This window comes from Notolepis coatsorum (assembly GCF_963971535.1).
Source record: "Notolepis coatsorum genome assembly, chromosome: 12".
In the NCBI taxonomy this organism is placed as follows: Eukaryota; Metazoa; Chordata; class Actinopteri; order Aulopiformes; family Paralepididae; genus Notolepis; species Notolepis coatsorum.
The window spans coordinates 35,670,766-35,684,860 of NC_140176.1; the positions used below are offsets into that span (position 1 = coordinate 35,670,766).

A 14,095-nucleotide genomic window follows, 5' to 3' on the forward strand; every position below is an offset into this window, starting at 1 on the left:
TGGAAATAAGTGCTTGGATTTTATCATGTTTTTATCCCTTGGATGATGTCTCTAATCCACAATAAAATCAATCAATCAATCAATAAATTTAAAAATAAATAAAAGAAGATAGCTACTATATATTTTTTATTTTAATAGATCTGCCTGGTTAAATATATTTTTAATTTAAATACAGGCTACAATAGAACTGACACCAAGAGCAAAAAAAGAAAGAAATTCACTATGAATTGAAAATGTAAACAAGACAAACGTCTTTCTCTGGTCAGCATCCCCTTACCAATTGTGTGTATTGAGCTGTGCTGTATTGTACCCATTCTGCAATCTGTTAAATAAAGTTTTCATTCATCATTCAATTCAAAGCATAAAAGGTTGGCATTCTGACGTCACGACCCTCCTTCTTTTCAGAGTCTCTTGGTTCTAATCCAATCAGCGCGGAGCTCCGACGGTACTTAGTCAGGTTCGGTTGACTCGCGATGTCGTTACAATGTTGCAACAACGAGACAACAGCAGCTCTTTCTTCTATTAGTCAACCTCATGGACATGCATATTGTTATTGTCACCCGTCTGGACCAGAAATGTCAAATGCGGACTTTTGACAGAGAATAATGCTGCAGCGTGTCAGTGTTGTTCTTGGATGAGCAGGAGGAGGGGGTCCGCGGTGTTATTTATTTCCATTCTGACTGACAGACACATCATCATCCCACGTTTTCACGATGAGGGTGTTTCTGTCTCTCCTGAAGAACGCCAGCAGCCCGAAGATCGACTACTATTCCAGGTTCTCCCCCTCCCCACTCTCCATCAAGCAGTTCTTGGATTTTGGTGAGTAGGGAGGACATGTCTTGGGGGCTGTCATCTTCTGTAATCCCCCCCCCTCTCCCTCTCTCTCTCTCTCTCTCTCTCTCTCTCTCTCTCTCTCTCTCTCTCTCTCTCTCTCTCTGATCTGTTGCTGGTCGAGGATAAAGACTCAAGGCCAAGGGCCATGTTGTTCTTATTATTGTTGTTGACAGCATGTTTGCTCACCAGGGCTTGTTTCACCTGCTATAGCTATATCCTATTATAGAAAACTGGCATGAACAGTTTCATGAAACATAATTATATTTATGATCTGAATTGGTTCCCCGGGACACATGGGGCCTATATCACACATTTCAACTGCCTTTACTGTTATTATCTACTATTACATAGCGCACAGACACAGACATGCTTAATAAACAAGGATACAATACCAAAATTAGACTCTTTAATAGCCTTCGTGACTCTGAAACGAGAGATGCAACAGATTGTGACAGGGTGGGTGAGTGAGTTCTGCAGACTGTGTGGCTGGACGCCTTTCTTTCTTAATCCAATCGCACTGATTAAGCGTGATCAACCAGATGTGACGTCATGTGTGACCCTCCCCAGCTGTGGGCGGGATGCGTGTCCAGCGGGCTGCGTGGGGGACGAGCGCGTGCGACACTTGTTCGGGTCTCGAGTTCATCAATTTCTCTCGCGCGCGCCAAGGCTGGTGGCCCAAATCTGATAAGATTAGATTAGATTAGATTAAATTCAATTCAAATGTATTGACATCATACAGCACAAGTCTGATTGATTGATTGATTGATTGAAAACTTTATTAACAGATTGCAGAATGGGTACAATACAGTACAGCTCAATACACACAATTGTTAAGGGGATGCAGACCAGAGAAAGACTTTCGTCTTGTTTACATCAGGGTCCCCCATTTTCAATTCATCAGGACATATATGACATACATGACATACAGATAGTCAGTACTGCTACATCTATACATTTATGACATACCAGATTTGCAAATACAGTACTGTTTGTGATACAGAAGGAGTCAAGAAAAGGGAGTATATACATTTGACGTAGAAACTGTACATTGGAGGAGGTTGGGTGGGGGGGGTTGGGTACATTGGGATATTGACAACCATACTGGGTAATTTACATTGGAGGTGGTTGGGGGGGGGGGGCACACTGTATAAACAAGCAAAACTGTACATTGAGGGGGGGGGGGGGTACAGTACACTGTTAACAGAGTTCAATTTGATTTAGAAGACTGTAAAATAACGGTAAATGTCTGGCAGCAACCGTTTCCAAATACTTACTGTCAAATTACAGTAAAATCATTTACAGATTACAACCTTTATTTAATGGTTAATATTTTGATCAAAGGTAATTTACTGTATTTTTATGGTATTTACACTTAAAGTAGAAAAACAAAGGTAAGCTGTAAAATAATACAATGAATATCCTGTGAAAAAACGTTTGTTTTGTTTTACAGTGTACAGTACAGTACAACACAGTACAAAAATACGTTTGACATCCAACCAGAGTGCAAATGTAAGAGTAAAGTGCAATAGTATACAATGTACAGGTTGTAACAGTTTTAAAGGAATTCCTTTACCAGGGGAACATTGTGGGCCCTCTTATACTAACATATCTTTCTTTACTACTATGCACTCAACACTGCAGCACCCACGTTTCAACACTGTTTGATGAACATTGTTACTCAGCGGAAAGAGTTGTACCCTTCCTGCTGACTTGTCGTACAGAACTTATAAGTCGCTTTGGATAAAAGCGTCAGCTAAATGACAAAATGTAAATGTAAGTACAGTACAACAAAAATAAGTAAAAAAAATAGTGCAAATTTAGGGCGGCTGGGTGGTGCAGCGGACAAGGCACTCGTCACCAACGCAAGAGACACTGGTATCGAATCCAGCTGTCAGTGTTGCTTCCGGCTTGGCCGGCCGTCATACTGGCTCGACTTTCAAAACCACTCTCCTTTTCTGGACTTTTTTTGTATCACAAACAGTACTGTATTTGCAAATCTGGTATGTCATACATGTATAGATGTAGCAGTACTGTCTATCTGTATGTCATGTATGTCATATATGTCCTGATGAATTGAAAATGTGGGACCCTGATGTAAACAAGACGAAAGTCTTTCTCTGGTCTGCATCCCCTTAAAAATTGTGTGTATTGAGCTGTACTGTATTGTACCCATTCTGCAATCTGTTAATAAAGTTTTCAATCAAATCAATCAATCAATCAATTGGCAGAGTCAGCGGGAGGGAAGCCGGTGGGTGGGTCCGGGTCGTTGTGGACAGCGACTCCTACAGTTCGGTCAGGGCTCCTGCACAGCGAGGGAAGGATCTAAGATTGATTGATTGATTGAATACAAGAGAGGTAGTGTGACCTTCCACACGTTACACTCTCTCAGTGAGAGTCTATGCTGCCAGGTAAAAAGAAGTGGTGGGCTGGGTACATGTGTCGGAGGAAGCATGTGATGGTCTCCGCCCTCCCAGACCGACGGTAGGGGGTAGAGTGCGCAACGACCAGGAAGGGGAAAATGTTGGAAAATGGAAAAAAGAAGGAGGAAAAAGATAATAATTTTTTTTTTTACAGAGTGCAAATTTAACAGTAAAGTGCAATAGTAATATACAATGTACAGGTGATTGAACTGGGTATAAAATATATTTACTGGGTGTAGTGCTAATCAGATGTATGTACAGAACTGTAATATCAATATGTATACTAATATTAAATAATATACTCATCGTTGACTCCCAGGAATTGGAAGCTGGAGACACGCTCAACCTCCGTCCCGTTGATGTGGACGGGGCGCTGGCTCTAGTCTCCCTGAAGTCCACGATGTGCTCCTTGCTTTTGTTGGTGTTGAGGGCCAGGTTGTTGTCGGCGCACCACGCCGCCAGGTGCTGGACCACCTCCCTATAGGCCGACTCATCATTGTTTTTGATGAGGCCCACCACCGTTGTATCATCTGCAAACTTGATAATGGTGTTGGTGCCATGTACAGGAGTGCAGTCGTGGGTGAAGAGGGAGTAGAGGAGGGGGCTCAGCAGGCAGCCTTGCGGGACGCCGCTGTTCAGGGTGAGGGTGGAGGAGGTGAGATTGTCTATCCTAACAAACTGGGGTCTGTTAGTTAGAAAGTCTAGTATCCAGTTAAAGACAGAGGGGTTGATGTCGAGGTCCTTGGTTTCCACGAGGTCACCCAGTTTGGAGGGGATGATGGCATTAAATGCTGAGCTGAAGTCGATGAACAGCATTCTCACATCGGTATTGCTCTCATGGGCAGAATGTAGCACTCTGTGCTCCTGTTCTTACGGTATGTGAATTGGTGACTGTCCAGTGAGGGTGAAAGGCCAGATTTGAGGTGAGCCAGGACCAGCCTCTCGAAGCACTTCATGATAATGGGGGTGAGTGCAACAGGGCAGAAGTCATTGAGGCTCGAGGCAGAGGAGTCTTTTGGCACTGGCACAATGGAGGTGGTTTTAAAGCACGCTGGGACAACTGCCTGGGCTAGTGTCAGGTTGAAGATGTCAGTTAAGACCTCGGTCAGCTGCTCAGTGCAGTTCCTGAGCACACGGCCAGGGATGCCATCAGGGCCAGCTGTCTTACATGCATTAGTCCTGCTCAGTGCCGTACACACATCAGTGGGGGAGAGAGTGAGGGGTTGGGGGAGGGCAGCCTTGATGGGCGCCTCCTGGTTGTCCCTGTCAAATCGGGCATGAAAGTTATTCAGCTCATGGGGGAGGGAGGGGTCAGTGGTTGGGGCGAGAGTTGTTGGTGGGTTTGTAATCCATGATGTCCTGGATGCACTGTCACATGCGTCGGGGGGTCGGAGTTATTGAAGTGCTCTTCAACCTTTCGCTTGTGGCTGTGCTCGTCCCGCTTGATTCCCCTATTCAGGTTAGCCCTGCATGGCTGAACAGTGTCACCAGATCTAAAAGCAGTGTCACATGCCTTTAGTAGTGTACGGAGCTCTCTGTTCATCCACGGCTTCTGATTGGGGAATGGAGTGATCTGTTTATGAGTGGTGACACTGTCCATTTTGAAGTTGATGTAATCAACAACGGAGGAGGTGTAAGAGTCAATATCAGTGTGGGAGTCCAGGGTGGCCTGGGTGGCAAACATACTCCAGTGTGTGTGTTGATACCAGTGCTGCAGCTCAGAGGCTGCCCCCTCAGGCCATACTTTGACTGTTCTAACTGAGGGCTTCACACGCTTGATGAGTGTACTGTACTCGGGTAATTAGAGGAACAGAGAAACGTGATCTGATTGCCCCATGTGGGGGAGGGGAACAGCTTTATATATGCATCCACGATGTTTGAGTAAACATGGTCTAATAACTTGTCTAGTAATAATATGGTCAAATGTCAAGTGAAATAGCTTGAAATAGGACGATGAAAATCTTGGTGTCAAAGTTCTCCATTCTGTCTCGAGCCAAAAAGGTGGAGAAGGAACCACTGACTCAGTGAGCAGTATATCGTCAGACAGTGTGTGTCGTTCCCCTGGTAGAGTCACTGTAGATCACCCACAGTTCCGGACTTCAGGCTGACTCGGGTGAAAATGTTCCTATGACCTAACCTTGTGATGGAATACTTCCTCATTATCCTAGATTAGTGTTTTGTGTGGGTCAGGGGTCAGGAGACAGTAAGAATGCGGTCTTGTGAAGATTAAAAAACGTGTTCTTTGGAACTATCTCACGAAGCCCAAAGCCTCCTTCCAATTTGCTGCTCCCAGCAGTTGGAACGAGATGCAAAAGACGTGGACAAATTGATCCCCCTCACTACTTTTAAGGACTTACACACACCTGCAACTGTTACCCAGCCTTTTAACTGTAATTTGTCTGTTTGTATTACATACCATGTAATTTTATTTGGTTGTTTGTGGTTTGATGTGTGTTTTAATTAATTCCCTTATCTCTGTGATGTATGTATCGTTTCTTCCCTGTTACCATTTGAGAGGTCATTTTGTCCTCTCACCAAGCCGTCTTTGTAAATAAGAATTTGTTCTTAATTGACCTGCCTGGTTAAATAAAGGTTAAGTTCATTGAAGAACAGACACGTTGGAGGAGATAAATCAACAAACAACTATAATATTGTAGTAGTTAAGCTCATCTAAGAGCAAGATAAACATTATCCTAGTAATCTAACACTATAATCTGCCCAATCAGTTTTGGATGTACACATATTTATGACCCATAGATCATAAATATTTGATATGCTCGACATTTTCACACCCTCTGAGCTATAATAGGAAGATTACATCGATTACAAGATTACATTACATTATTACTCCAGTCCTTATCTCTCTCTCTCTCCTCTCCATTCTCATAGAGCGCTGGTGTCACACATAGGGCTCTCCCTGTTTCTCTCTCTCTCTCTCTCTCTCTCTCTCTCTCTCTCTCTCTCTCTCTCTCTCTCTCTCTCTCCTTTCTCATAGAGTGCTGGCATCGCAGACAGGACTCTCTCTCCCTCTCTCTCTCTCTCTCTCTCTCTCTATCTCTCTCTCTCTCTCTCTCTCTCTCTTTCTCCCTCCCCCCACCTCTCTCTCTCTCTGTGTACGATCATACGTTGTTTCTGCTGTTGCTTTCACTCTAGCCGGCTCCTTCACACACAGTTCAGCAGGTGTTGTAATACTGGGTGTATAACACTGGTGTTTTCTCTTTGGTGTCTCTAAAGTGAATATGTAAGGGATAATGTATAGCTACGAGGTCATTGTCGCAAAATAATTGACCGACACAGAGTTTAAAATACAGAGGCGCCTCGGCGAGGTGTTTTAAACGTCAGTGAAGGTCAATTATTTTGCGATGATGACTGAGTATAGCTATACATTATCCCGCTTATTACATGGCTAACTTACTAACAATATACCTAATTCATTTTACAAAATCGACAAGACGAGATCAAATGCAGACGCAGTTGTTCTGTGGCTCTGTCAGCCCAAATAAAGTGATTATTATTATCGTGGGCAGCCCGGCAGGTGTGTCTGATTGCACTGAAACAGTGTGTGTCAGTGGGGCTTGATTACTCCAGCTGCGAAAAACAATAATCACTGGTGGTTATCGAAAAATAATTCACCGCTGTCGGGGGCTATTGACCAATCACAATCAAGCATTTCGGCGAATGTTAAAACGCCATGTAATAAGTTGACTTAATGTCTTTGCTGTCTCTAAGGTGAATATATTGACTTAATGTATTTGGTGACTCTGAGGTGAATATGTTGACGTAATGTCCTCGGTGTCTCTGTCTCTCAGGCAGGGAGAATGCGTGTGAGAAGACGTCCTACATGTTCCTGAGGAAGGAGTTGCCGGTACGACTGGCCAACACCATGAGAGAGGTCAACCTGCTGCCTGACAACCTGCTCAGCCAGCCCTCCATCCGACTGGTCCAGAAGTGGTAAGACACGCCCCCACAGCCCTCCATCCGACTGGTCCAGAAGTGGTAAGACACGCCCCCACAGCCCTCCATCCGACTGGTCCAGAAGTGGTAAGACACGCCCCCACAGCCCTCCGTCAGACTGGTCCAGAAGTGGTAAGACACACCCCCACAGCCCTCCATCCGACTGGTCCAGAAGTGGTAAGACACGCCCCCACAGCCCTCCATCCGACTGGTCCAGAAGTGGTAAGACACGCCCCCACAGCCCTCCGTCAGACTGGTCCAGAAGTGGTAAGACACGCCCCCACAGCCCTCCATCAGACTGGTCCAGAAATGGTAAGACACGCCCCCACAACCCTCCATCTGACTGGTCCAGAAGTGGTAAGACACGCCCCCACAACCCTCCGTCAGACTGGTCCAGAAATGGTAAGACAAGCCCCCACCCACACACACTACGCACACACACCCCAATACACATACAGTACCCATACCCCCCCCACACACACACACACACACATCAATACAGCCGACAGGCTCTTCCGCTGTAAGATGATAGTGTGCCTTTGTGGTATGAATGTCAGAATGAAGGAATGTGTGTTTATGTGTGTCTACTAGGAAAAGAGATACTGTGTGCATGTGCAAAATGAGATTTGAACACCCTCTTACAAATGTCTCTCTCTGTGTGTGTGTGTGTGTGTCTTTAGGTACATGCAGAGCTTCGTGGAGCTGTTGGGATATGAGAACAAGAAGCCAGAGGACCCTCATGCTCTGGATGAGTGAGTCATCCTATCAGTTAACACCTATAAGTAACACAGAGTAGGAGAGAAGGTTCTTTATTGAGATAGTAGGAAGCCTGAGATTGAGATGGAGACAGAGTAGGAGAGAAGGTTCTTCATTGAGACAGTAGGAAGCCTGAGATGAAGATGGAGACAGAGTAGGAGAGAAGGTTCTTTATTGAGACAGTAGGAAGTCTGAGATGGAGACAGAGTAGGAGAGAAGGTTCTTTATTGAGACAGTAGGAAGCCTGAGAGGTTCTGGTGGGATCTGATCCCAGGCCAGTAATACTAATAATAATACATTTATTTTATATAGCGCCTTACATAAGGCATCCCAAAGCGCTTTACATACATGGCATTATAGCATACAGACAAACACAGTACATGGACAAACACAGTACATGGACTTTCACAATGACGACATGGTGGGGATAATACAGAGAGAGGGAGACAGCTTAGAGACAAGACAGAGAGAACATTTTTAATAAATAATAATACTAAAATATAGGTGTGTACAGATGTGAAAATGTAAGTGATGCAGGGTGTTGGAGGGTCAGGAGTGAGGGTATGCAAGATTGAACAGGTGGGTTTTGAGGTGGGACTTAAATGTTTCTATGGATGGGGCTTCTTTGATGTGTAATGGGAGTTGATTCCAGAGACGGGGAGCAGATGAGGAGAATGATTTGTTTTCTGTGGACTTAAGGTGGTAGTGTGGTGTGCTCAGAAGGGCTAGTAGATCCAGATGTGGGGTCTTAACCACTACACCATCTCTGGGCACAATAATATTGACCTTTTGTGTGATAGGATTTATACAATAGCTTACATATAAGTATGTGAACCATCCAGCTAAACAGAAGTGTAGGACAAGGGTCTACGGTATGTCACGCATGCAGCTACCGCATGGTGGTCGAGGCGTTATGTCCTGGTCCTTCAGTCACAGTGGACTGAACCTAATCCTTGGTAATAAACACAGCTCCTCTGCCGACGGAACAGGTACACCGGCCAAGTGTGTTGTTTATACAACAGTTGTTTTCTGTCACGTGACAGACAGACCTGCATGACAGATAGACACGGATAGTTGGGGATTTAGATGAGACGGGCTGATAGGAAGTCTGGCTGCCGGCCGTCAATGATTACAACTGATAGATAATAATCTCTTCAACTGACTGGCAAATTGTTAGTGAGTTTGGCCTTGGTTTTGACTGATTTACCATCAGATAATTGATTGAAACCTTATTATTTTCTAAATGAACATTGAGGCTTTACCCTAATTTGCAATGCCAGTTCAAGTACATATAAAAGGAATAACATTTGATTTGCATAAATAGGATAAAAACACAGGTGCAAAGAGAAGAAAGAGAGATACATTTAAATTAAAACTGAGGTAGGGAGGTTTGTGATCATGTTCTTAAATTGTCCATAGGAAAGGAAGGGAAGGAGGCGGCTAGGTGGCGCAGTGGGCAAGGCGCTTGCCACCAACGCAGTAGCGTTGCTACCAGCTTGGCTGGTCGTTCATACTAATACAATTGGCAGTATTAGGGGGTGGGAAGCCGGTGGATGGGGATCGGACGTTGTGGACAGCGACTCCTACAGGTCGGTTGGTGCGCCTGCGCAGTAGAATCACGAAGCGACGGGGGCGGCGTGTCCCTCCCACGCAGACCCTCGCCGCTGAGAGATCGCGCTGTGCAGGTGAAAAGATGCGACGGCTTCCTCCTCGAGTACCGGAGGGGACACGTGATGCAAGGCTTCGTCCACATTGCAGCCGGCTTGTGGGAGGCATGGCCTAACAACGTTCGAGACAGGGGAGGGTAGAATTGGACAATGCGAAATTGGGGACGGGAGAAAAATAGAAAAATGGGGAGAAAAAGTAGATAAAAAAAAGGGAAGGTGGGGTAGTGAAAGTGGGTATTGATTTAGAGTTGAAGATCATTCCAGGAAGCTGGTGCATCAGAACAAAAAGCCTGCCAAGTTCAGAATGACCTTGTGGGACCTTAAGCCAATCATTTGAGATAAGGTCCATCATTGTGATATATGGTAGCAATCTTCCCATAAATGGCCTTAAAGATAAACAGATATCAATACCTATTTCACCTCTCTGATAGAGAAGACCAACCCACCTTATCACACAGACAGGATGCAGTGATGAGTAAAAGTATCACCAGTAATCAAAAAGCCTCTGGCGATTGCTTTAGGTGTCGGGACAGTGAGCTTAGTCTGTTGCTGCTTGTTGTCTTGACTGTTAGCTGACTGTCTGGTGTTTTGGATCAGTGTTAATGTTAAATCCATGTGAGATGGTTTGTGAATCAACAGGGACAATATCAACATTAGCTTAATTTTACTAATCCTCATACGTCTGACGAGGGATTTGAGGGCTGAGGCCGCAGCATGTCTATAAGAAAACTGCTTCAACAACTCTCTTCCTACTATCAAAGGAAAGCTGGTTGTGTTTCTGTATAGGAAGCCAATTATCTGTTGCAACTTGGAGACAATGTTGTCCACATGGAATTTAAATGTTTAGATGTAATGGTGAATCCACGTATAACCCAAGTAGGTTGCCGTGTTTGGTCTGTATGTGAATGATCAATTTTGACATATTTCTCCTTCTTTCCATGTTTTTGTATTATCCATCCACCTTCCATCCATCCACCCACCCAAACCATCCATCCACCCACCCACCCACCCAACCAACCATCCACCTTCCATCCATCCATCCACCCAACCATCCATCCACCCACCCACCCAACCAACCATCCACCCAACCATCCATCCATCCATCCACCCACCCACCCACCCACCCAACCAACCAACCATCCACCATCCACCCAACCATCCATCCACCCAACCATCCATCCACCCACCCACCCACCCACCCAACCAACCATCCACCATCCACCCAACCATCCACCCACCCACCCACCCATCCACCCACCCACCCACCCACACACCCAACCAACCAACCATCCACCTTCCATCCATCCACCCAACCATCCATCCACCCACCCACCCACCCACCCACCCACCCACCCACCCAACCAACCATCCACCTTCCATCCATCCATCCATCCACCTGTTTATTGCACAATGTTGTTCTATTGGATTCTATTATATGTTGTACCACTGTATTGCACATCGTTGCGGGCAAGACCACCCGCATTTCATTGTATACTTGTATGCCGTGACAAATAAAACTCTTGACTTGACTTGACTTGACATCCATCCATCCCTCCCTCGCTCCCTCCCTCCCAGCTTCCTGGACCTGTTGATAGAGATACGTAACCGTCACAATGATGTGGTTCCCACCATGGCCCAGGGGGTCATAGAGTACAAGGAGAAGTTTGGTTTTGACCCGTTCATCAGCAGCAACATCCAGTACTTCCTGGACCGCTTCTATACCAACCGCATCTCCTTCCGCATGCTGATCAACCAGCACAGTGAGTCTCACATGTACTCACACCCTGTATGCATGCGAAATGCATGAACCTTTTTACTGCCTTTTTACTATTATGTACCTATACTACTAGTACTATGCTACTATACTTATACTGATTGATTGATTGATTGATTGATTGAAAATTGTATTAACAGATTGCAGAATGGGTACAATACAGTACAGCTCAATACACACAACCCGTGTTACCAAGTAAACAAATCACGGAGATGGCCAGTTCGCCCGCAGCATCCTAGTGCTAACGTTAAGCTCTCAGAATGGTAGCAGTTCTCCCACAGCATCCTAGTGCTAACGTTAAGCTCTCAGAATGGTAGCAGTTCGCCCGCAGCATCCTAGTGCTAACGTTAAGCTCTCAGAATGGTAGCAGTTCGCCCGCAGCATCCTAGTGCTAACGTTAAGCTCTCAGAATGGTAGCAGTTCTCCCGCAGCATGCTAGTGCTAACGTTAAGCTCTCAGAATGGTAGCAGTTCGCCCGCAGCATCCTACACACAACAACACACACTCTCGTTACCACAACGCTTTACGGTATTTTCACAGCACTGTCGCAACATTACCGTAAAGCGTGAACACCGTTGTGATCATACACAACAGTTAGCTCTCAGAATAGCCAGTTAGCCCGCAGCACCAGCAACAGTAAGCGTGTCTCATTTAATTTCCCCCACTGAAGCGGGGTTCCCCTCCTCCTCCTCCTCCTGTGTGTAGACAACCAGCTTCTGCATGGCTCGCTCCACTAGTGAGGACTGGTCTCGCCCTCTGCTGGCGCGTGTGTGCACTACAACAAAACTCCGTTTTGACGGTATTGATTTTCAATACCGTCGGGATTTCTAAATACCCTGGTATACCGTCATACCGCCCAAGCCTACCCCCAACCGACCTGTAGGAGTCGCTGTCCACAATGTCCAGATTACCACCCTAATTCTGCCAATTGAATTAGTATGACGGCTGGCCCAAGTTGGAGGCAGCGCCGACAGCCGTAGTCGAACCCGGTGTCTCTTGTGTTGGTGACGAGTGCAATGTCCGCTGCGCCACCCATGAGTGCTCCTGCCAGAGTCTTCAGGGTATTCTTGTTTACCAGAGAGGAGATCCGGTACAAGAATCTAGTTCGTTGGTTGACTTTTTTTTATTACATTGGATGCCATTTTGTCACAGGAAAGATTAGCCTCTAGGATGGAACCTAGGTATGTAATTTCATCTTTCCTTGTGACAATATTGTCACCCACTGTAACTAAGAAGCCGTCGGCCTTGCTGAGTTTGTTATTTGAACCGAAGAGAATGGACTCTGTTTTACCCAGGTGTAATGATAGTTTGTTGTTAGCGAGCCAGGTGCAGATTTTGCCTAGTTCCGAGCTGAGGGTTTTTTCAACCTGTAACTTGTTCTTGTCAGAAACCAGCAGGGCTGAGTCGTCCGCGAACAGGAACAAGTTGCAGTCACAAGCTGACGACATGTCATTTGCATAAATTAGGAACAGTAGTGGTCCTAGTATGCTTCCTTGTGGAACACCACAGCTCACTGGGAGGGGGGGGGGGATAGGGTACCGTTTACCTCCACCATCTGTTCCCTCCCCTCCAGGTAGGATTGCACCCAGCTCACTGATAGACTATCAAAACCAATTGCTTTTAGCTTGTCAATCAGAATGGAGTGATTGACAGTGTCGAAGGCCTTTTTTGTAGGTCCAGCATGACCATGCCGCAGTATTTGCCCGCGTCCACCTCTTGTTTGATGTGGTCGTTCAAATAGAGAAGTCATGTGTCAGTGGAGTGGGATGTTCTGAAGCCAGATTGGAATTCGAAGATTAGATTTTTTTCCGCGAGGTACTTTTCGACCTGTTCGTATACTATTTTTTCCATGACTTTCGAGATGGAGGTAAGAATAGAAACAGGGCAGTAGTTGCCTGGGTCTAATTTGCTGCCCTTTTTGTGCAGGGGGGTTACTCTCACAATTTTGAAGTCTTTGGGTACGTGTCCCTGTTTTATGGAGAGGTTTATTATGTGTGTGATACTACTACCTATCATGCTAATGCATCTATACTACTATGCTACTACACTTATACTACTACCTATCATGCTAATATGTCTATACTACTATGCTACTACACTTGTACTATTACCTAGCATGCTAATATGTCTATACTACTATGCTACTACACTTGTACTATTACCTAGCATGCTAATATGTCTATACTACTATGCACTCAGTGTAACACTCAAGTTCAACACTATTTGACAAACACAGCCACTGACCTTTAACTGCCAGAGTTGTACCCTTCCTACTGACTTGTTTTTCTCAATCTGTAAGTCGCTTTGGATAAAAGCGTTCAGCTAAATGATAAAAAAGACACACACCAGATAGGGAAAATATCCCCGCGACATAGCCTACATTTACATTTACATTTAGTAATGTAGCTGACACTTTTATCCAAAGCGACTTACAAGTTCTGTACAACAGGTCAGCAGGAAGTTACGACTCTTTCAGCTGAGTAACAATGTTCATCAAACAGTGTTGAAACTTGAGTGCTGCAGTGTTGAGTGCATAGTAGTAAAGACATACAGTATTAGTATAGTAGGTAGTAAGGACGAGTATTTAGTGGAAAAGTGCATGATAGTAAAAGACAGTACGAACTAAGGTTAGTTTCCTTTTTCATTTTTATTATAATTCATTTCAGATATTGAGATATTGATATGTCTCA

At 45.1% G+C, this 14,095-nt stretch overlaps 1 protein-coding gene across 2 annotated transcripts in view; it reads left to right on the plus strand.

The window, feature by feature from the left end:
* Window positions 1-505: 505 nt before the first annotated feature.
* pdk3a (pyruvate dehydrogenase kinase, isozyme 3a) overlaps window positions 506-14,095 on the plus strand; it is a 28,082-nt gene continuing 14,492 nt past the window's right edge. For both annotated transcript variants that reach the window (XR_014620334.1, XM_084326250.1), the window contains exons 1-4: window positions 506-819; window positions 7,064-7,205; window positions 7,889-7,960; window positions 11,207-11,391. Coding sequence is in view for 1 of the 2 variants with exons in the window: in XM_084326250.1 (XP_084182376.1) it covers window positions 714-819; window positions 7,064-7,205; window positions 7,889-7,960; window positions 11,207-11,391 (505 nt within the window). In the remaining variant the exon portion in view is untranslated. The remainder of the gene's footprint in view (window positions 820-7,063; window positions 7,206-7,888; window positions 7,961-11,206; window positions 11,392-14,095) is intronic.